This window comes from Notothenia rossii (genome assembly GCF_949606895.1).
Source record: "Notothenia rossii genome assembly, chromosome: 5".
Taxonomy (NCBI): Eukaryota; Metazoa; Chordata; class Actinopteri; order Perciformes; family Nototheniidae; genus Notothenia; species Notothenia rossii.
This window is the reverse complement of record NC_136903.1, coordinates 31,442,538-31,465,496: the sequence shown is the minus strand read 5'-3', so window position 1 is coordinate 31,465,496 and position 22,959 is coordinate 31,442,538. Positions and strand designations below refer to the sequence as shown.

Sequence of the window (22,959 nt, the reverse complement as noted above, 5' to 3'; positions counted from 1 at the left end):
AAGAGGTATTAGTTTCTTTGGGAGGGATGGTTATCTATTATGCATTGACTTTGAGGACCCCTGTCTGCTATATGGTTGGTCATTCTGGTAAGTCAAACCACATCCAATCAGTCTCTCATATAGTTAAAAATGAATGAATACAAAATTCACGTCGAAAGAGTCAGAGTGTGACAGATTTTTGGAAGAAAGCCAGTGCCCTCTTGTGAACAATAAACATAAAGAAGTTGAGGTAGGAACCAATGACCTGACGCAGACCCGAGTCGGAGCGTAAGGCGCGGACATAACGGAAGTTTAGACGGTTGCTCTGGGTGAACGAAAGGAACACTGACAGCATCGTATCAAAAACGAAATTATCATCTCTCCCTAAATTAACACAGTTTCCCCTTTCCCTTACACATGGCGTCCAATTCTAATATAGATATTGAGGGTGCAACCCAGCATCTCCGGGACATTCTAAAGCTCGACCGTCCGGGGAACAGCACCGGTAAGTGGCACCGGGAATGAAAAGCGGCTGCGCTGGTTTAGGCCGCAGAAGCTAATGGAATGCTAAACAGCTAGCTAGCTAGCTAGCTAGCTAGCTAAGAGCTAAATTGGCACTTAGCTAGCGTGAGTTGAGTTTAGCGCGCTACTATGGAGTAAAGTTAGCCAAGCAGCAGTTTCACTACCCGGTAACGAAAGCAACCCCATCATGTGAAATCTGCATTTTGGTGTAAATAAAATAACACATGCATTGTATTATTAAATTTCCGCAGAGAAAATAATATGCCGAGGCTTTCTGCGTAATGTTAGAGCGCTAACTGCGGCGGAAATGTCCCAAGTATTTTATCCTCCCAAGTATTAGCTTTGTACCGAGCTAGCTTATGTCTCTTTCTATTTTCTGGTGTAGGAGCTGTCTCCTTTGCTTTCCAAGTGACGAAAAAGTAAAATATCTTTATTTAATCGAAAATATATGTGTTGAACTTTATCAATTTGTGACTGAAAAGCCGTAAACGGAGGTGTAACGTTATATTTAAGAACGCACTGTTTAGCCAGAATTATTTCACTGCTAACGTAATCAAGAATTAGCTTAAGCTTCAACTGCGTAGAAGGTCGGTTTATTTGGCCAATTGTAATACACTCGTTGATTTAAGGTTTGTTTGTGGTACCCGCGGCCCAGTAATATTTGGTTGTTTAGAAGCTCACTCCTGTCTGAAGACACTACTTGATTTTTGGAGGGTGAATAGCAAATAAACAGGTTTGCTAAGGTGTAAACAGTATTCTGCGGGTCTACTAACGTTATACCTGTTTGGCTGTTATGCAGATGTTTTAGTCAGACAGCAAATGTCTATTTCTGGATGCCTATATATCTGTTTCACAGCAGACACTTTGATTTGTCATTACAGTTGAAATTGATTACAGTAATCATGGCTGTTTAACTGCATTGTAGCCCAGAAAGTAATGGCTGTGAGCCAGCATGCATTACATTAGCAGGGCTTATTATTATATTAATGGTAAAATCCCCCTGCAGTTTTCCTGATCTAAAGTTTTAAAATATGTATGAAAAAATAATTGTGCTACATAAAGACGGCTAAGGTGCTCTTAATATAGTTCGGTATTTGTGTACTTTTTTACATTTTTGTTTTAAATGTTATGTATGCACCATGCCATTAAAGGTGGGGTAGGTAATTTTGGAAAAATCCGCTCGAGTGCGCTAGAATTTGAAAATACACAGCCGGAACAAATCTGCCACTTCCTTACAGAGCCCCTCCTCCAACACACACGAACGCGCACATGACCAATGAAGCACGAGATAAACTTGTGCACAGATGGAAGGCTGACAGGCAGGTAGGCCATCCAGTTATTTTAGCCGGGCCGGTTAAAATGATTGGTCGTGCTTTTTACAGTATACAGCTTCCAAAGATGACATTTTTTAATGGATTTTTTGTCAAAGCACTTAAGATATTCAGATTCTATCGGGATGTTAAGAGCATTCCATGGAATACAACAAAAAGTGTATCTCGAGCCGGTTTCTCAAACTTACCTCGTACGTGTAAATATATTCAATAAAAATGTGCTAAACACACATTATGAAGTTATGTAATTATGATACAGATGACATGGGCACATTTTTTATTAAGTACATTTCCCTGGAATATTTATATAATCTGTATCATACTTTACAAATAAAATGAAGTTTAAAATTCTGACTTTTTAACGAGCACAACTACAGTATAGTCCAAATGCACATTTCTTTAAACTCCAAAAGTTCAATTTTATTGCTTTTAAAATTACTTGAATAACGTTTTATGAATCCGTTTAAGGTGAGTTTATTTGTTATTATCGTCCACTTGGTCAACTTTAATACTGACTGTCACGTGAAGCATAATCACAGATGTGTCTCATTTTAATTTGATTATTTAAAATGGAGGTAGAGAGGTTTTTGTTAGTAAAAAGCTTGCTGAAATACTTCACCATGATACCAACTTGTGTATTATGATAAATGTTGTTGAATTTTGAATTCAAATAAATGTCAATCATTAATAGTGCAAGGGTATTAAACTTATGATTTTGTTATACTACCTAGCCAAGAGCAATGCAAAGCAGGGGCATTCTAACCATATCCAGCCGTTACCTAAGCTAGTAATTAGCCGGCTACCTAGCCTCACTGTGATGTGAGCAGTGATACAATAAGACACCTCCAGAATAAACATTACCTCATTGCATGCTTTGAATTCACAACTAACATATTTTTACGATGTATCCTAACCTAACCACTGCATTTAATGTCTGTCCTCAGATGCACCATCGAGTGATGGTCCGAGAATGCCGTCTTTTAATGGAGAGCTGAACGGTTTATTGGGAGCAGCAGGCCTTTTGGGAAACACTGATCGGTCCACCATGTCAGATTCTACCAGACCAATCTCCACAGACCTCTGCAGCACTCAGGAGTGTCAGATAATGTGAGTTTATTCTTAGAGTTAAGCACTTGGACACCTTTGAAGGCTTGTTGTCTGTCACATGAGAGGTCTCTCTTCCAATTGAGTTTGATCATTGCTTAATGTTTATTTAAAAAAACATGCTGAACTTGAATGTTTGTGCGTCAATTTCAGCTGCCTTTCTGGGGATAATGGTTCCACTTCTCTCCCCATCACCTCCAATAACGTGGAGATTGTGGCGAGTCAAGATTCCAGCATCAACAGCAAGGCTCGGGGCAGCAACAAGGTAATAAGCCAAAATTGTCAGAAACGTAGTATCACTGTCCATTCAACATTCTGTGTGGAACATTTGACATGTCTTATTTGACATTCATCAACTTTTGAATGGGAAAAACAGCAGTGTTTCTATGTAAATGACTCGTGCTGGTTTTTCCTCTAAAATCAAAGGATGAGTTGTAATTCATGCTCCCTAGCTAACTCCTTGCCTTTTTTTAGTGCCAACAATGTTCAATACTAGCTAAAGCGTAGCTTTAAATGGACCCTGCTAAAGGCAACAAACGTCTGGCACCTAGCACAACACAGAGTCCTCACATGCTCTGTTTCTGTAATATGGGCAGTAGCAGCTGTATAATCTCCTATTAGGCCAGTGCAAGACCCATTGCTGGAGGTCAGAACCTCAGAAAGTCAGATTCTTTGTCTGATTTCCAACATTTCTATTGCTTATGTAACATAAGTTATACAGAGGCTGCTGTGACCTCAGGTATGTCAGTGTACCCTTGTGGAATTGGTGTTGCCACGGCCACTAATGATGGTCCTCTATGGAGCTGCGAGGTGACTGCCCTAGCTAGCTAATTCTTGTCATCTGTGGTGTGATAAAAAGCTTGCCAACTTTCTTCACCATGATACCAACTTGTGAATCGTAGGTGTTCCATATAGCTCGTCTAGTAGAGCTGGGAGCCCATATGCTGGCGTGTGTCAATCCCCTCTGTCTTGAAATGGCCGAGCTTTCGCTCTTGGAGGCAACTGCCTAATGGTTAAAAATAAAAATCCTGATCAAATTAATGAATTTTGAAATTTGAATTTGTTTTTCATTCAGGTGAAGATTCAACCCGTTGCCAAGTACGACTGGGAACACAAGTATTATTACGGCAGACTGATCGCGGTGTCCAACTCCTTCGTTGCCTACGCCATCAGAGGTGAGTCCTGCAGTCATCACATGCAGAGATCTGAAACTAAAACCATTCTTCAGAGAATTAGGGCAATGATATTGTATGTGGCGGTAATTGTACAATGCTTTGATTTTGTTTTATGTTGCCTTCAAGTTTTTTTTCCAGTATTTGAATTACAGCTGCAATTTTCTGTATTCTCTGAGTATGTGGTTGCATAGGCTTCAGTGCTGTGGATACCTTTTTGATCTCTTTCTTTAATCGAAAAATCTCTTCCCTCAGGAGCCAACAACCACGCTATGATCCGTGTCCTGAGCGTTGGCTCGACGGAGCGCTCCCTCCTGAAGGGCTTCACCGGAGCCGTCACAGATCTGGCTTTCGCTCACCTCGACTCGTCCCTGTTGGGCTGTGTGGACGAGGCGGGCAACCTGATGGTCTGGCAGCTCACCTGCACAGCAAGCAAGATACTGTATCTTGACATGTGGGAGGAATAGAAAAGAAGTGTGTAGCAGGATGTGCAGGTGTGACTTGTGCCGAAAGGGGCGTGAAATCTCTTAGCGCTGGCCAACTAACCAATCAGAGCAGACTGTGCTCTGGTTTCAGACCGAGGGTGAAAAGAGGTGCTGCAGCACAGGCAGTATGAGAAAAATAAAGAGCTTTTTGAACATTAAAGCATGGAGACATGTCCCAGAAATACATACAAATTTGCAAATGAACAGAATATGTCCTCTTTAACAAAAAAACGATTTAAAACTGTTTTTAGTGTTGATGGATTTTAAAATTGCTTCATTTTTTTAACAGACCAAAAAGGTCATTAACATTTTCATAAATAATAAAATGTGCACTCGCTCTTCCTGATTGACATGACAGTAAATAATATACATATTTATATTCAGTAAAGTTAATGCATTAGAGGTAAAAATGACCCCTTTGGTGGTTCTTGGTTTAATAGTCCTATCTTTTTCCTTTTCATCCCATATCCCCTTTAATTCACTAAATCATTTAAAAAATATTAAAAAAAACCTACCTTAGAAAAAGTATTTAACAGAGATCAGGGGGTAGAAATGATTCTCTTGGCGGTCTAGTGTTAAAAGAGTGCCGTACCCATCACACGCCTTTGGTTCCATTTTCCCTAACCCTCGCTCCCTGCAGTGATCAGGTGGTGGTTCATATCCGACGGCCAGAAGACTCCCCGCTGAACTCCCACCGCCGCCTCATATGGTGCCCGTTCATCCAGGAAGACAACGAGGAGAACCAGGACGACCCCAGCCAGACTTTAGCTCTTTTGCACGAAGACTTGGTAACATGATGTTTGAGTTTCAGAATCAGATCACTAGAGGGAAAAAAAAGTAGGCTTTGCATCCATTATTGTATCCCCCTCTTTGTCTAGGCTGAGGTGTGGGACCTGGAGGTCTTGAGGGCCACCTACAGCAGTTGGCCCGTCGATGCTGCCGACGTGAAAGATGGCCTCATCACAGTCAAGGGACACACACAGGTACCAGTCAGGATAAACCAGTAGTGTAAAGAATGATTGTATAATGTTGAATATTGCTCAACTAAGGGCCTTCAAATGGCGCCTTTTTCTGAGCACCAGCATCTTTTTTAGCATACACAGGGCTTAAGTAAAAAATGTATCAAATGCAGTACATTTCAACTACAAACAAAGACAGAGAAGTACTATCAGTGATGCAAATTAGTTGCAACTTCTCACTTCAAAAAAGAAGAAGAAATCTAGATCGCAAAATAATTAAACAAGAGGGGGCCTGTTTTTCCTGGCCAAGGACAGGTTCATTGAACACAACACGAGCGTAACGTGTCTTCACGTGGTTATGTCTCGTCTGAAAGGAGTAACGGAGAGCATTGGAATGCCCCTCCAGCTCTTCAAATATTGCAGTACCCATAAGGAGCCGTACACATGCCGCAGTGTTTGCGAGGCTGTGTCTTTAGTTGTAAGCACAGTGGCGATCTGTTGTTATTAGCATCTGGTTAGCTAGCTAGCTAACGAATTTAAAGAGCTTTTCTACAACCAGGTGGAAGAGAGCTCTCCTGAGAGGCTCAAATAACCTCAGCTCAGTGAGGTTAAGGCACACCTTGATATGATCATTATAATTATTAATGAGACATTAGAGACTAGATTATTAGGTATAAAATACTATATGACAGTAACAAAAAGTTGTTAAAAATAACAAGAATAGAGTTTGAAAGGGGAGCGATTTGTAAAATATCCAAAAAGAAAAATCTACTTACAGTTCTGTTTCATATGGGTGTTGAAAGATGTATCCAAAAATCTCCTCATGTTGCTCTCAAAGTGCACCAGATTTATACTTTTAACTTCAATATTAAAAAAAAAATCTTCCCGGGGGAGCATGCCCCCGGACACCCCAAGAGGGGGTTAGGTCCCCCCCACTTAAATCATGTTCACAAGGATAGGATACTACCGTAAATACATTTGCACACATCTTGTGTCCTTATCTTTCTGTTTTGGTAGTCATGCCACAACCGTGCACGTGAATGCATGCATGCGTCAAACATGATTCATGGTGAGATATCTGGATTAAGAGGTTGCTTTTTCTTTGCACAGCATGAAAGAAAGGCCAAATGAATGGGCTGTGATTTTAGTATTTTTAAGCAGAGGTTGAGTTCAATAATTTGTACGGCCCTCGGAGGATGTTGTACAAATTGAAAGGAAAAAGGTTCCCCACCCCTGCTGTAAATAATAATAAAAACCCTTGATTTATAACTTAACATCTCTGTCTCCTATTGATCTGAGTAAATTATAAAGAACAGCCAGTTAATTGAAGCATTATAGCACAGGCCATTGTCAGATGGTATATTACGCTGTTTTTTTTCTGCTTCGAATAGTTCTCTCTTTTTTCACCATACCTGTGTTTGCATCAGTGTACTATAGTGGTGTACTGCACAATTTTGGATTAGTTGAACACATATCCCGTGCAGTTCTGAATGTGTTTGTTGTTTTACGTCTGCCTCTCCAGCGGGTCAGTGAAGGGGCCCTGTCTCCAGATGGAACCGTGTTAGCCACAGCCAGCCATGATGGATACATCAAGTTCTGGCAGATTTACATAGAGGGGGGGCAGGACCAGCCCAGGTAAGCAAAGGGAGTTTTAAAATGCACATTTATATTTTTTAATGAAATATATAAATATTTGTTTTAGCTCTCACCTACTCTCTGGCTTTGGGTTTATTGTAACCAAATTCTTCCCACTTTTGATTTGTATCCAGATGTCTTCATGAATTGCGGCCTCATGGAGGACGCCCCCTTTCCTGCCTTCTTTTCTGCGACAACCACAAAAGACAGGACCCCGAGTTAGTAGACACCGGTGCACGCAGCTTTCAGGGAGGATTGTCACAGAATTCATATATTCATCTGAGGCTGTTGCTGTTCTCTTAACGTTCACTCTTTGTAGGGTTCCTTTCTGGCGGTTCCTTATAACTGGAGCGGATCAGAACCAGGAGTTGAAGCTGTGGTGCACTGTGTCCTGGACCTGTTTACAGACCATCAGGTTAATGCTTTACTCCATCATTTAAAGTTCAAATCCTTCTTTGAACTGTATTCTGTAGGGATGCTCCGATCGATCGGCCGCAGAATATAGTTCAAAGAAGTGCAAGGCTTGCATGCATGACTCATTAAAGTGCAATGATGTAGTTAAATATGTTTGTCTGGTAGTGCCCCATCACATACTGTTGGTGATTAAGACTAGTCTGAATTTGATTCACTGTTCAAAAGACTTGTTGATAATTATTCCTCTAATCTGAAGCTCGTCCTATTAGTACTGTTGTATGAAAGCAGCATGTTGAAAGATGCTAATGCTGGTGGTTTTCCTTTGTTTAAAGGTTTTCTCCAGATATGTTTAACTCATCAGTTCTGCCAAGTCTGAAGGCGAGCCTGGACCTCTCCTCAGAGTTTCTCATCCTTACTGACGTCCAGAGGAAGGTCAGCAAAATGATGTTTACAAATACGATATATCAACTTTTAATGACTTAGTGGAGATTTACAATTCAAGCGTGTTGGTGTCCCTTTTGAGAAACACTAAAAAGCTGACATTGCATTACCATTTACCACGACATACATATGGCCTCATCTTTGTTGTTGTCGCTCTTTACCAGGTTCTGTATGTGATGGAGCTGCGGCAGGATCTGGACAAAGGCATGGCCACCTTCACAGCTGTGTCAGAGTTCCTCCTGACCCACCCTGTGCTCAGCTTCGGGGTCCGGGACGTCGCACACAGCCGACTGCGACACACTGAGGTCCTCCCTGCTGAGGAGGAGAGCGAGAGTCTCACAACAGGTGTGTTTATGCCACTGCAGTTGTAGTACCAACATTAGGCCACTATGAAAATGTGCTTTAACGCCCAGCTAACTTCCCGGGGGCTTGACTCAAACACAATCATGTTAAAACAAATACGTACCCTTGCACCACAAAACCACCTAACCTGCAATCCTGGTCATTCCTCTTACCTTAGTTTTTTTGCCATAAACACATTGTTTGTTGTCATTTTAGAGGTCAAAGAGGTTACCACACAATCTATATTGCCTTTTATTCAACTGAAAGGCGTGGTAAATATGTAGCAGCATTGATCCTTACTAACTCTGCAAATGCTTTGTGTGGGTATGTTTTTTCTTCCAGAGGGAATTCAAGGATCAACAGAGTCCAAGTCTGGGATCCAAATTAAACTTTACTGTGTTCACACCAAGTACGTTTTTCCCAACCGTCCCAAGTCAATACTTGTTTAGATTTTGTTTTGAGAAAGCAGGATACAACCCTGGGTATGAATGTGCCCATGCATGTATATGAGGACTAGGACTGAACTGAGTGAATTTGTGTGTTTCCAGGAGCCTACAGGATGTCCAGATCTGGTTTCAGCCCAACTTGAGTTCCAACTTTCCATGCTTCCTGCCCCATTCTGATTCCCAGGATGGTTTTGGTAAGTCATAGTCGCAAGAATACCAAACGTTCCAGAGAGAAACAATACAAATCCAAAATCATGAAGGTGATGCAGCTTTAGGTTTACCCAGACGTCCTACCAAAAATGGTCAGTGTCGCATAAATCCCAAGACTTTCCCCCAATACATCATGACAGAAGGAGGAAATGCGTTGAGATTATTTATGCCGTTATATAAGAGAAAACATAGTATAAATCTTACTCATTCAATCCAATATTTGTTACGACAGAGAATTGATGTAACATTTTTGTGATCCCCAACAGATCCCTTTCATTGTGTGTGTTTTGGCATAATGTGGAATATAAATATTTTTAGATAAAACGGTATAATGTTTTTAAATTAGTTTGACCCTTTTGGTACATATAAACTACATTATTCTATACATTTTTTTCTCAGTCCTTTGCTTTGGTTTTTTACTTTAAATTTTACAAAAATGTGTCGGCATAAATGACAGAACAGACATGTATGTTCATTACTCAAATGTTGTGTGTCCAGCAGGGTTTTCAGACCATCTCACTGACCAGAGCTCAGACAAGGAATCAGGAAGTGGCTCCCAGACCGACCTTCGGAAGATCCCATCACTTCCTGCTCCAACTGACTTCCTGTCAAACTCAGGGGCTAACATCATTACCAAGCTGATGACCCCCGATGCCTTCATGACACCCAGCGCTTCGGTACGAACACACAAGCTTTATCTACTGCTTCTTTGTTTTTTATTCATTAACAAGCAGTATAGGCTGTATGGTTCATGTCTGAGTTTCAACATAGAATGCAGTTTACAAAATAGCCATTAAAAGGACATCATGCTTCAAAACTTTTGTATGCGTCGCTTAGCAACATCTTGCTCCATCAATAACACCTTCTCCCATGTATTAAAGCTGGCCCTCAGCAAACACAAGGCCATAACCTTAGTAATAGACAACATCTTTACCTACCACTGAAGAACAGCAACAGTGTTTTGTCATCTAATCTGTAGGCTTTTTGGGAACCATACCATGATACTTGCTGTTTGTAATAAATCACTGTTATGTCACAATCTAGGTTCCGGCTTCTCCTGGCAGCAGCGCCAGCAGTCTGACCATTGTGACCGCTATCAGCAGCAACTCTGACTCTACTAACAGGTACACTTGTAATATGCAAATAGGATTAGGACATTTCGCAGACTGAAAACCCACCTGTTTCCAGTGCACCTTGTTCTAAAAACATAAATAATAATGAATAAATTGCAACACTTACAAGGTTTATTTGAAGGGAATGCACTCGCCTTACAATGGTTTGACTTATTTTAAGCAAATATACCTGCATGTCTCTTGCTTTTGTTTCTGCATGGTTTATTGCACTTAATGCGAGTTGCTTTGGATTAAAGCCTCAGCTATTTTAAGTGTAAGGTCATGTAATATTTTATAATGTAGTAATTGGAAGTCATTACTTTCATCTATTTGCTCATCTATGTCTTCCTCTTTTAACTTTAAATACAGACTTTGTAAATAATAACAAATCTCCAGTGCCCTGTACTACGAAGCAGCGAAGTAACTTCAGGGTTAGCTCAGGGTTTCCGGTCCTACGAAGCTGGTTCACTTCTTACCGGGGTAGATCTCCATTGTAACTGATGCTGAACACATGACCTGCTCCGTAGCAGGTCATGTGTTCAGCATCAGCATCGCGTTTGTTAGGGTTAGTTAAGCCAGGTAGGTAACTCAAACATATCCAGGGTCTGTTTAACTGGCTTCGTCATACAGGCCAATGCTCTTATAGTCACTCATGGTTTTGCGTGTGTCACTGTGTGCAGAGCTATGGACGATGTGAGTCAGACTCCTAACAGAGCAGAGAACAGCAGCAGCAGCAGCAGCAGCAGCAGCAGCAGCAGCAGCAGTCTGGCTCTCTCCACCAGCAGCCCCCGACCTGCCTCTGCTGTGCTGCTGCCCGGACTGGAGAGCCTGCAGGTAAGACATGAGGCACTATGCAACTAATGCTAACAAAAGGCATGTTTGTTTTAAAGAGCACATTTCAACAAAGCTTTTCAGTGTGCTTTGCAGACACATTAATAACAGTCAGATAAAAGAAACCCATTGTAAAATGTACTCAGCCCCGGTACCGGGGGCAAAACGCAACATCTTGCAAGAAACAGCGTCTCAGGGCTTTTTAACATTTAACAAACTATGAATGTATCATACCCACTTAACGGGAAGAAACTCAGCTATCAGACAATATTAACAATGTTTAGCTAAAAGAAACACAAGGGTAATAACAAGCCTCTGAATTAGCCCTAAGCGAAAAAATGCTAATGAAATTAGCACAGAACTCACGGTAAAATATCCTTATTACTTATCGGATCTGCACAAATAAGATATCAGCTAGTAAACTGAGATTCCACAGATTCTAGAATAAAAGTATCATCACTGAGCGATCAAAACTCGCGGCAGGGGAAGCAAACTCCGACATCACACAACGTAGCTTTACGGAGCAAAAACGGAAAATATGTCTTACTTTTTGTTGTTTCTGATAAAAAGTTGTGTTCAATGGCATTAAAACGCTGCTGAAGGTTAATCCAATGTCTCTGTGTCACTTTGAAATGATTACTGATAATCCTTCATATTTATGGCAATAAGCCTAGTTTCCAGTTTTCAGAGTGTATGACAGCTTCCGGTTTTGGGCATTCTGGCTACGCATCACTCATCACCAATGGGTAATGTTTAGATGGATTTTAGGAATTTCCTCTCGATTCTATTGGCTCTAACGGTTAAAAAGAGAGAATCAACTAAATCGACCGATGGGTTCCAGATAGGGCTGGGCGATATGGTCTCTAAATTATATCGCGATATTTACTGATTATATCGCGATACACGATATATATCACGATATTCTGAAATTTCCTCTAAAACACATACATTTTTTTTTATTTAACCCCTTGATGTTTACAGTCACGCCAGTATGATGATTCTAGTAGTCCTTGCAACATATGTCTGCATTAAAACATTGTTATTTATACTGTCTTCATTCGTGGTTTCTATTAAAACGATTTTAACCAACACACAAAAAATATATACTTGTATAGGCCCAGTTAGCTGCAGTCTAACGGTTATATTAGCCTACATATATTTGCCTTGAGTAACATTAAGGAGGTTTGGGTTTTTTGTAGCCTCACAGTCTCAGTCACACAGGGTCTGCCACTAACTTAACATTGGACTGAGAAACAGTTTTTTTAACAGTCAGTCGATGTGCACATCAGGCTACAATATAGAAAGAAATGTGGCTCATAATGTTGGCTAACTTACTTTCTGCTTCGTCATTCTGTACCATACGGGGGGTTCTGGATACATCTGTGATTATACCACATTTCGCTGCATCCTCCTCGCGTGCTTTTTTCTCCCTTTCCCTTTCTGCACCACTTTTCCTCCTTTTTTTCGCAGGATGGGGGTCCATCCTTCCACAATTATTAAGGCTGCCGGTGTCAGCTCAGTCGGTCCAGTCCAAACTAATACAAACAACAGCGCGCTGGTCTCGTGAGAAACGGAGTGGAACAACCATCTTCATTATTCTCCTGAAATGTAAATGTGCCCAATCGCTAGTCTGACAGGTGCGTGGTTCTCACTGTGCCTCATACCGGTGCGACTTTATTTTGGACACCTGCCTGCCGCATTCATGGATTTGGCCTGCAGTCACCGCATCTGGGCTGAATTAAACACGGGCCATGTCAGCAGGCCACATCATATTATGCCAGCGTTGCGTTCACAAGACATACAAAAAAATAATAACATGTTGTGCTAAGGTTTAAACTAGCTAACCTTTCTTTCGCTCTCCTCAAAACAAATGCCTCTCTGTCACTGTGCATGTGTGTAAGGTTTGTGTGCAAGTTGGGCGGGGCCTGCGTGTGTTACTGTGTATATGAGGGAGAAAGGAAAGCTCATTTTGGCCGCGGCGGGAAACTGATTTGACAACATAATACTCGATGTTCACGATGTGGTCATTTACGACATCGCATGTAGTGCAATCCACGATGTATCGTGTAAACTCGATATATCGCCCAGCCCTAGTTCCAGAGATATGGAAAATGCACCAATGACCCCAGAAGTGTTTTTTGTTGTTGCTAAACCTCTCTAAAAAGGTAAAATGTCACTTGTTTTGCATCAATCTTGATACAGGGTACTTATTATATGTTATAGTTTGGATTCCTACAATTTTTAGTCTACCATCCCATCATTCAAGGGTGGTTTTCCCTCTAAGTAATTATTTACATGTTTTTACTTTGTTCAATCTGAATTTACTTTAAAATAAAAAAATTATATTTTGATTCTGACTTTTATCATTGCTTTGAGAAAAAAGATGATTAATGTACCCCTTTTTAGAAGTGAAGATATGGTCATTTTGTTCTTGAGCCTGAGACCTGAAAAACAGGCTCAGGGCTTAACAGGTTAAGAAACGAGCAATAAAAGGACAAGAGAATACAAATTTAAAATAGAATAAGAAGCGTATAAAATAAAGTAGAAAAATGACAGTGCCGTGTAGGATATGAAAGTTCATTAATTTAATAAAAGGCACTAGTATAAAGGAAAAGGATTGATTTAATGTTTGTTACAGATGTATGTAGTATAATAGCTAAACATAACCAGGCTCCCTTTTAATCTGAATAGGATGGCTCTGTTTGTTCATAACACTCATCATCTCCATCAAGGCTTTAGCGTCTCCCAGCGGGCCCCTGGCACTGGACGGCCCTCAGGTTCTGGATGCCCCCCTCCTGCCCCCTCTGGCCTCTCCGACCAGGGCCCGCTCCCCTGACGTCATCTCCTCAGCCTCCACAGCCATGTCCCAGGACATGCCGGAGATCGCCTCCCAGACCCTGCAGCTTCAGCGGGTCCTGGGGTCCAGTCTTGAGTCTTCCCCTCTCTCCGCTCTGCAGACGGACAGCATGGCCTCGGCTGCATCCGCCTTGCACCTGCTCACCTCCCCGCGCACAGCCAACAACAACAGGTACAAGGATGAGAAGCAAAGGAGAAAGTGCAGCGCAAAAATGAATGCTGACATAAATGTTCACAACTTATCTCAGATGTTGTCTGCTATCCTTTTATCTTTCCATCTATCTATTCATCTATCTTTTCGTCTATCCATCTATCCTATTACCAATCCTTTTATCCGTCGTTCATCCATCTAGTTATCGGAATCAAACAAGTTTTATTCCTCCCACATAGGGGAAATGTACATTGTTACTGGGGAGGTTGTGGCTCAGTTGTTAGTGCGCTGATCTTCAGATCACGGGGCACTGGTCCCGCTGCAATCAACATTCCGCTGTGTCCTTCCCTCCAAATTGCCCCTGTGGGGATTGCCCACAGTATTGAATGTATATAAGTCACTTTGGATCAAAGCGTCTAACAAGTGACATATACAGCAAAAGAGAAGATAAAACATTATTGGATAAAGGGCTTGCACAAAATGTAAAACATTACAAATGAAGTTATTCCTATCCATCCTGCCATGCATCTATCTGTCTCTCCGTCCATCCATCTATCCATCCATACTCAAACAAACATGCAAGCATTGAAAAATTCTAACATTCTGTTAACATTCTGGTTAACAAACTATGTTTTTTAATAAACAAAACCATTTTGTGTTTCAGCCTTTTGTCCCTGGAACTCGGTTGTGCTGATATCTCAGTGGGTGGAGCCGTGGAGTCAGAGCCCAGACTAAGCAACACCCCGTCTCTGCTGGAGAACGCCCTATCACAGGAGAACCCGGGTGCGGGGGGAGGGTCAGAGGGGAGCATCAGCCACACACCCTGGCCGGCTGCGCCTGACATCACCAGAGAAACCAGGAACAGTCTCAGGGACAATGGTCTTGGAGACTGGTAAGAATTGCATTAAACAGTTCTAAACATAATCATGTACACAAAGGATTTAAAAAAGCTCTAAAATCGAATTTTCAAGTGTGACCACTACTTTACTTTAGTAAACTTTGACATGCGTTGGAGACAATATTTCAAATATGTCTGGAGGTGTTTGTGTTATTCCAAACAAAGGAACATGATTGACAAAACTAGTATTGTTCACCATAGAGTATTTTTAGAACAACCCGGACGTTAGCATTGCAAGGGCTCCCTTAACTAAAAGCAATTGGATTTTAGAAAAAAAAGAGATACATACTACTACATTTTGCGATAATTAAAAGTTTGGTACATATTAACATAACTTTTATGATTTTTGAAACATCAATGCAATCAGCAGAAGTAAATACGTAGCTATAAGGCAACAAATTACATCGCAGTTGCTTGACTTAATGTCAACAACGCTCAGCTAAAGGGGGTTAATGTTGGGCGTGATGAATAATAAATAAATATTCTTGTTAGCAATCACTGTTTCTATGACACATAGAAGATTTGGGCATTTGTGAGTGGGGTATTTACTGACTTATTTTCTGTTGTAGAACACAAACTGAAAATCGGTTCAGCTTGTGTCAACCACAGACCTTATTTTGGTAATCTAACCAAAAACTCTTTCAAAAAAAAACCTTGACATTGAGACAAGGGAGGCTAAAAGTGCTAAATGCCAACTCATTCCTGCACCACTCTATTTACAAGATCCTAACACAAAAGTCTGATTTAGTGCCCACTGTCATAAATAGAAAGTGCACATTGTTATTTTTGTTTAAAAAGGTGCATAATCTTGTTTTAACCTACCGAAGCATATCCAGTACCAGAACGTAGACACATAATAATGTAAACAAGCAGTAAGGCTTGCAAAGTGATAACATGTCATTGACAGAATGACCAGGTCAGTTGTCAAAGCAGTGTGAAAAGCATTTCTCAAAAGTGTCACATTTCTACTTTGTTGCAGTTCAAGGGAGGAGGCAAAGGACCGACACTTGAACTCACCTTACCACCGGCGCTCCTACCACCTCACACAGAACGACAGTCAGGACGCCGGCGCTGAGCAGAGGTAACACAAATGAACAAATAAGATATGTCCAATTTCATCCTAGATGGAAGATATCTCAAAACAAGGCAGCACAAGTTCAGTACTCTATTTGAGGCACAATAACATCTTGATGTTAGCGATCTTTTCCAAGATGATTATGTAGCATGAACTCTGATACATGATTACTGCAGTGGTCTACTCTGTTCTTATCTTCATGTTTCTGTGTCTGTTCAGTGACCCTGATGATGAGGTGCCCACCATGGCAGCATCCTCAGGAAACTGTGGTCGTTCTTCCCACAGACTACCAGTTAAGGAGTGGAAGACCTCACCACGAGGCTCACCAAAAGTAAAGAGGAAGACCAAGAAAGATGACAGGTATGTTGTTTGATAGTGAAGGAATCAATTAGTGTTCCCTGTCCTGATTTTTGTACAGGACGGAGACTCAGTTTCAACATTTAAGTGGGTGCAAAAGACATCTTTCTCAGTCTGCTCTGATTGATTAACTGTCCGCCTCCGTTGTTATTGGTCAACCGTTTAGAGGTGTCCAGCCCCTTAGCCTATCACGTACAATGTGTTGGAGCGCTAGCCAATACAGAGCGTTTCATATAGATGGGAATAAACATATGTTCAATGCCTCTTTGAATGAGTTGTTTGATTTATTTTGACCTTAGTCAAACTCCATAACATAGCTACATCACAATCATGCATTGGCAAGCGCTGCAACACATAGTACTCGTAGGCTAAGGGGAGGGACATATATAAGCTTTTGACCAATCACAACAGAAAAGAGGTGCTGCAGCAGTATGACAACAATAAAGACCTTTTTCAACATTAAAGCACATAAACTTTAGATAAAGGGTAAAAGATAAACCTAAAAATAAGCATATTATGCCCTCTTTAATTAGTTTTCTGTAACTCAATCCAAAAAAATCATTAATTTGATGTTAATATTTGCGTTTAACATAAATGAATGAAAGAGAATCAGTCTCTAACCACATACATAATGACTTGAGCCATTGGTTTGAGTATATTCAATTAAAGGCGTCACCTTTCTTTCTCCTTCCTCCTCAGTGAATCGTCTCTGTCCAGGCAAATGGAATCTAGTCAGGTAAGGTGCTCACTGAACATTGGTCAGCTTCTTTATTATTCATTAACTGCTACAGTTATACTTAAATGGGAGAAAAGCAATTTAGTATTTTCAAATGATTGGTTCCCTTGATGTTCTCTCGGAAACACATTACACCTTACTTTAACTATGAATTGATTTGTTTTACACAAGGGGACGACATAATATCAAAACAAGCTTGCAGTTACACAAGCTTTGAAATGCTTTCCCAATCAACCCCCAATGTTGAGCTTTTTCACTCTTGCCCTACCTCCCATAGATGAATGCAGAAGTGCAGGACGAGCTACTGATGCTCCTGCGCAGCCAGCAGAGGGAGTTAACTGAGCTGCGTGGACAGATTACAGCCATGCAGAGCACCATCATGGTCCAGGTGGAGCACGTCCTCTCCAACCACCAGGAACAAGAACGTATCCTTCGGTCTTTTTCAAACTGGATTTGACATTTCTTTCATTTTACACCTCACTTGGTAAAAAGTGTCCTAAAGGCACGAAAAGGGTTGTGTATAGAGTTGTGCAGGAATGAGTGCTAAACCAGAAAGGAGTTAGCCTTTTAGTACTTTATGTGTTTTTAATTGGATGCCTGAAATAAGGTATGTGGTTAGCACAAACTAAGTAGATTTTTTATAAGATACGCCAGTAAACACTCCATTTGTGACTGTCGGAAGCTTTCACGTGTCTTCAAACAGCGGTTGCTAACAAGTGGCCAAATGAGACTGCTAAACGTCATCACATGAAACATTAGCCGCCTTTACCTCACCATTGATGACGTCATGCGACTGCGATGTCGTTTATGTATGTTTATAGCCTAACGTTAGCTTTCTACTTCTGGCGATTACAATTCAACTATTAAAAAAAATGGGTGTTGAGTAAATATGATCCTGCCTAACAAAAATTGTACGTATCATAGATGTGCGTTTTCTTATTTTTTGTAATATGGAAAATCCCGTTGCTTTTTGTTGAAGTAGCCCTTGGGATGCTTACTTGGATATTGGATTTATCGCAACTCTTAACAAAAAGCTATTTAAAATGCATGTATTTTCTGATAAATGCCTACAAAGTTGTTTTAACAGTTCACCCGCAATTCTCTATGAAGGGCGTTTTTACATATTTGTTATGAGCCTTGACCTTTTGTGACCTCAGAGCGCAGACTAGAGCGAGTGCTGGCAGAGAGTCAGAATCATCAGCAGCAGCTCCAGGATCAACTGAGCCAGCAGCTCAGCCACACCCTCAGCTCAGTGCTCACCAACAGGATGGACAAGGTGCTGCGGGAGGAGATGAAGAAGACAGTCCCACAAAGTAAGACAAACACGTCATTTAGAACTAAATCTGCGATCAGACACAACAGAGTAGAGCTGTACTCTGCTGAGACAAAGTGGATTGTTCCTAAGAGCAGTCATGTCCATTTATTACCAGATGATGGTGGTATTGCACCATTTTGTTGATTGCAGGATGCAGAGGAGGATTATTTCAAAGCAGAATAGAATGGGAGGGATGAAACTCTCTTTAATGGCCACACGTGCAGAGCACATAGCACACACAGTAGAGGCTTCTCATTTCTCTAATTCCCCTCCTCGACTCCCCTCCTCGACTCCTATCCTCGAGACTTAGTCCCGCCCACAGGAGATGCGAGCGGAGGATTGAGGAGGGGAACCAAGGAGAGAGGAGGGTAAGCAGCAGGCGGTTAGAGAAATGAGAACTCCTCTCCTCTGAGCGGTCATTTTAAAGAGACGTCCATTAATGATGACAGGAGGCACAGCAGCCCTCTGTCTGATGGACAGATGTGTTCATGACCACTTGTATATTTACTTTTAATTCATTGACAGTGCGGTATAATGAGACAATAACAGGCTACAGATGCGGACATATACACACATATATATATATATATATATATATATATATATATTAGGGCTGTCAGTCGATTAAAATATTTAATCGCATGATTGTCCATAGTTAATCGCAATTAATCGCAAATTAATCGCACATTTTTTATCTGTTCTAAATGTACCTTAGAGGAATATTTTTCAAGAGAGGCAGGCACCGTTTATTAAATATTATTATACAGAGAACAGAGTTGTTATCAATTTGTTTTAAAGCTGTGAACGGACACATTAATGAATCGAATGCGTGTGAACGGAATACTTTTTTGCGTTTGCGTATGCGTTTTACCGTATGCGTCCTCGTGGGGCCGGGGTCTAAGCCAAACTATATCCGGTCACAGAGATCTGCTATTTTAAAGTAAAGTCAACACATATCGACCCTAAATATAGTCTATATTAAGAACGAGAAAAGTCTTAACATATATATCCTTTTTTGTAAACATATGACAAATGTGTGAGGGTGATGACGTCAGAGCATCGTCCTATGTGCCAGGGCTTAGCCCCGGACAGCCCCAGCCCAATTTAACCCCTGGATATTTGTGAGGGAGCTCCTATATGGCATTACCCCGCTAAAGCTCACTAAAGTTTAATATATTTCATAGTTCAAAGTTTTGTCAAGTGTTTTGTTTATTGGTCAAATACTGGTTTCTAATGGTTTCTGAGGAGTTTTACTGGAATGAAAGAGCACAGAGTACAGAAGCAACAAAGCAGCATACTGCATTAAACCTGACCTTCACAGAGAGGTTGAAGTTCATGTGGAAAGGAGGCTTCAGTAGTCTGTCTGCACTCTGTTTAGTTGTGCTATCTTACAATCAATATAGTAAATGTGAGGTAAAGTGTGTCTCCAATGTAACCGGTTAGAACTCGAAGTTGCGATGAGGTCTTAAAATGTATGGAAAGGGTCTTAAAAAAGGTCTTAAAAGGTATTAAATTTGACTTCAGGATTCCTGCATATACCCTGAATAAAGAAATGCATGACAAACTGGTAAGAGAAATCGCAAGGTTTTCACTTTATTATAACATTTTTGAATTCTTGGCATGAAGTCCGGCAATCTTTTGACACTTAGCTAAAGCATCAACAAAGCCGCTGGGATCCCCCTCTGTATAATGTGCGCTAGCTAACACGCACATACATACACGGCAATGCCCATCACCAGCACGAACACACACACAATGGCAGATGGATGTTTAAGTGAGAGCAGCAGCGCATTTACAACTTGGAGATATAACCACTATTTTCAATTTGTGGGGATAAAGGAGGAAAAAAATATTACGGTCAAATGTAAACTGTGTGCAGGACAGAAAGCATTGTCCACATCGAATAACAGCAATGCCAATCTCCTGAAGCACCTAACTAATGTGCATGGGGCTATAAAACTAGTCGCCAAAGACCCCACCGTCTCAACCACCGGCAGTGACCCAGATTGAGCAACACCATCTAAACACCCAAAAAACGCCACATGTCACACAGTCAACTAAATAGATTTATTGCCAGGTATGTTGTTGAGGACATGCTGCCCATCGCAACGGTCGAGTCTGTTGCCTTCAGAGAACTAGTCAGCAAAAAACAACACAAAAACTTGTATTTTTATTATTATTTTTTAAAGTAAAGTAACTTTTTACTTTAATAATTTAGTAACTAATAAAGTAACTACCGGTAGTTACTTTTTCGAGAGCAGTAACTATTACTAGTTACTTTTTTTAAGTAACTTGCCCAACACTGCTTTTATGCAATCCAATTGAAGGCTTGGTTCATCGGACCAAAGTGTAAAAATGTTATCAATAGCTGTGTCTAAGGTACTTCCCACATGTCATGTTGCCATTTCTGAGTATTAATGTGCTTTGTGCTCCAGCACAGACGGTGAGTGAGCTCAGCTCTCAGCTTATGTCTTGCATGACATTCTAAACAACCAGGCAGATATTCTTAGTAGGCATGGGCGGTATCATTTTTTTCATACCGTCATACCTTGCTGACATCATACCGTGGTATACGGTATATGACGGTATCAGTCCCAATTTAAGGGTTCATTTCTCCCCCAAAAAATTGTTTTACTCACTATATCAACAGCCCCACCAAAAATATTTTCCACCAGCCGCCACTGACGGTATGACTTGGGTCGACTTGAGCAAGGTGGCGTTCGGCGGCAAATGTTTCGAACGGTATATTATATGTTCGGTGTAAAATGCAGCCCGAGCCGGTAGACGCTCGCAAAGTGCCGCGACGTGCGCGCAAGTGCAAAACAAGGGCTGCGTACATGACACATTGTGCAAATGGCACATTTTGAGATCGGATACAGGACGCGTTTGTAGATGTCCGACGTTGTTTCCATAGTGAGTTTATGTATGATGACAATATATCATCATACATAAACATTTTCCGGGAGTAAATACTTGACTTATTGAATAAAGTTTGCTATATTCACTAACTAGTTTGGCAATATTATTCCGTGCATGTGTTAAAAACCTTATTTCCATTTGATTCATTGGATTACTCGCGTGAATGTTTAGCACGTAAATGCTTTTGTTTTTAAAACCGTCCGACCTCGACTACAAAACCATCAACCAGTTGCATAGGATTAAAAAATGTCAACACTCACTCACCCCGTCTTAAATATTCCCAAAGAAGTGCCTCTGTCTCTCGTTGTGCTGGATGAAATCACTGGCGACGAGTAAACCCAAAATAGTCCCTAACAGGCGCAGAGGCATTTTCCTTTTTACTAGTTGTCCGAGTTTGGGGCCGGCAAATGCTGCCGCCATCTTGCTCAGCTCAGCTCAGCTCAGCTCTGTGCTGAGCTCTGAGAGCGGGAAAGACGGACTGCCCTCCCCTGCACTCTGCTGGCGTGTGCTGTGCATTACAACCAATGTTGTCCCTGTCAAAACTCTGTGTCAGTGTAATAGAATGAAACGCATTTGTGATTTGGCGCACAGTCTGTGACGTCACGGTATTGAAAATCATACCGACGGTATTTCGAAATACCCTGGTATACCGTAATACCGTCATACCGCCCAAGCCTAATTCTTATCTTTGTAAAGAAAACCACATCTATTTATTATTTATATTTATGGTAGGGCTGTGCGATTATGGCAAAAATCATAATCACGATTATTTGGGTCAATAATTGATATCACGATTATTTTGACGATTATTCATTGACCATTTATTGAACTTTAAAACAAATAATATTTTACCAATAAACAAGATCAACGAATATGTTGGAGCGCACTTCCAAAACCATACAAAACATATATTAATATGATAAATAAATTAGACTTAAATAAATTGAATCAAATATGTTGCTGTGCTCTGTCACAACCTACTGAAAACTCCTTAACATAGCCAACATTTTGCTAAAACATAATCAACATATTCCACTCAGTTAAACGTTGAAGGCTGGCCAACCGTCATGGTCCAGAAGTAACAGGAAATAAATGTTGAACTACCAGCAAATGCTGGTAGGGCTGCTCATGTCATCTCTTAAAGAGCAACTTGCAGGTTAGAGACACCAGTGAATAAATGTGTAGGAAAATGAATACACTAGATTTTCAAAAAATATGTAGAAATATACACTACAGTGACATCTGGCGTCGTTTTAGTAAGACATTTTCACTTCCGCATAAAAAAGCCTCCGCACGTGACCTCCCGCGTGTGACGTAACATGGGGGAGAGCGGCCGGTCTAACGTATGAATAAACATGGATCACAATGCTAGTTTTGACACAGAAGAGGTTGAAAATATATATTCGAATGCATATGATTATAATTATGAGCCTGCTATACGTCCAAGAGACCAGGAGCAGCCAAGGATTAGAAAAAATAACGGCCATCGGAGAGAAATGGAGCTGAGGTGTGAGGAGAACAGGGCAGCTGTCTTGGTGAGTGACCTGCGTTAGCTACATTTAATGTTGGCTAACGTCAGTCACATCACAACATTGTAAAGTTAGCAATCATATATCAGGCTATAACCAAAGTAGTATTGATAATATAGTAACGTTACTGGCAGGACTGT

At 40.9% G+C, this 22,959-nt stretch overlaps 1 protein-coding gene across 4 annotated transcripts in view; it reads left to right on the top strand.

The window, feature by feature from the left end:
- Positions 1-257: 257 nt before the first annotated feature.
- Positions 258-22,959, top strand: part of edc4 (enhancer of mRNA decapping 4) — a 47,550-nt gene continuing 24,848 nt past the window's right edge. The window contains exons 1-24 of one of the 4 annotated variants that reach the window (XM_079680333.1): positions 258-484; positions 2,777-2,939; positions 3,090-3,201; positions 4,012-4,111; positions 4,364-4,550; positions 5,234-5,381; positions 5,472-5,576; positions 7,075-7,187; positions 7,322-7,405; positions 7,507-7,602; positions 7,934-8,033; positions 8,207-8,387; positions 8,727-8,793; positions 8,933-9,024; positions 9,542-9,717; positions 10,085-10,164; positions 10,833-10,986; positions 13,716-14,011; positions 14,655-14,882; positions 15,868-15,969; positions 16,183-16,323; positions 17,020-17,056; positions 17,334-17,481; positions 18,214-18,369. In XM_079680333.1, coding sequence (XP_079536459.1) covers positions 397-484; positions 2,777-2,939; positions 3,090-3,201; positions 4,012-4,111; positions 4,364-4,550; positions 5,234-5,381; positions 5,472-5,576; positions 7,075-7,187; positions 7,322-7,405; positions 7,507-7,602; positions 7,934-8,033; positions 8,207-8,387; positions 8,727-8,793; positions 8,933-9,024; positions 9,542-9,717; positions 10,085-10,164; positions 10,833-10,986; positions 13,716-14,011; positions 14,655-14,882; positions 15,868-15,969; positions 16,183-16,323; positions 17,020-17,056; positions 17,334-17,481; positions 18,214-18,369 — 3,154 coding nt within the window. In that variant the 5' untranslated portion in view covers positions 258-396. Of the gene's footprint in view, positions 485-2,776; positions 2,940-3,089; positions 3,202-4,011; positions 4,112-4,363; positions 4,551-5,233; positions 5,382-5,471; positions 5,577-7,074; positions 7,188-7,309; positions 7,406-7,506; positions 7,603-7,933; positions 8,034-8,206; positions 8,388-8,726; positions 8,794-8,932; positions 9,025-9,538; positions 9,718-10,084; positions 10,165-10,832; positions 10,987-13,715; positions 14,012-14,654; positions 14,883-15,867; positions 15,970-16,182; positions 16,324-17,019; positions 17,057-17,333; positions 17,482-18,213; positions 18,370-22,959 lie in introns of all 4 variants that reach the window. The other 3 variants (XM_079680332.1, XM_079680330.1, XM_079680331.1) reach the window with 3 other exon arrangements.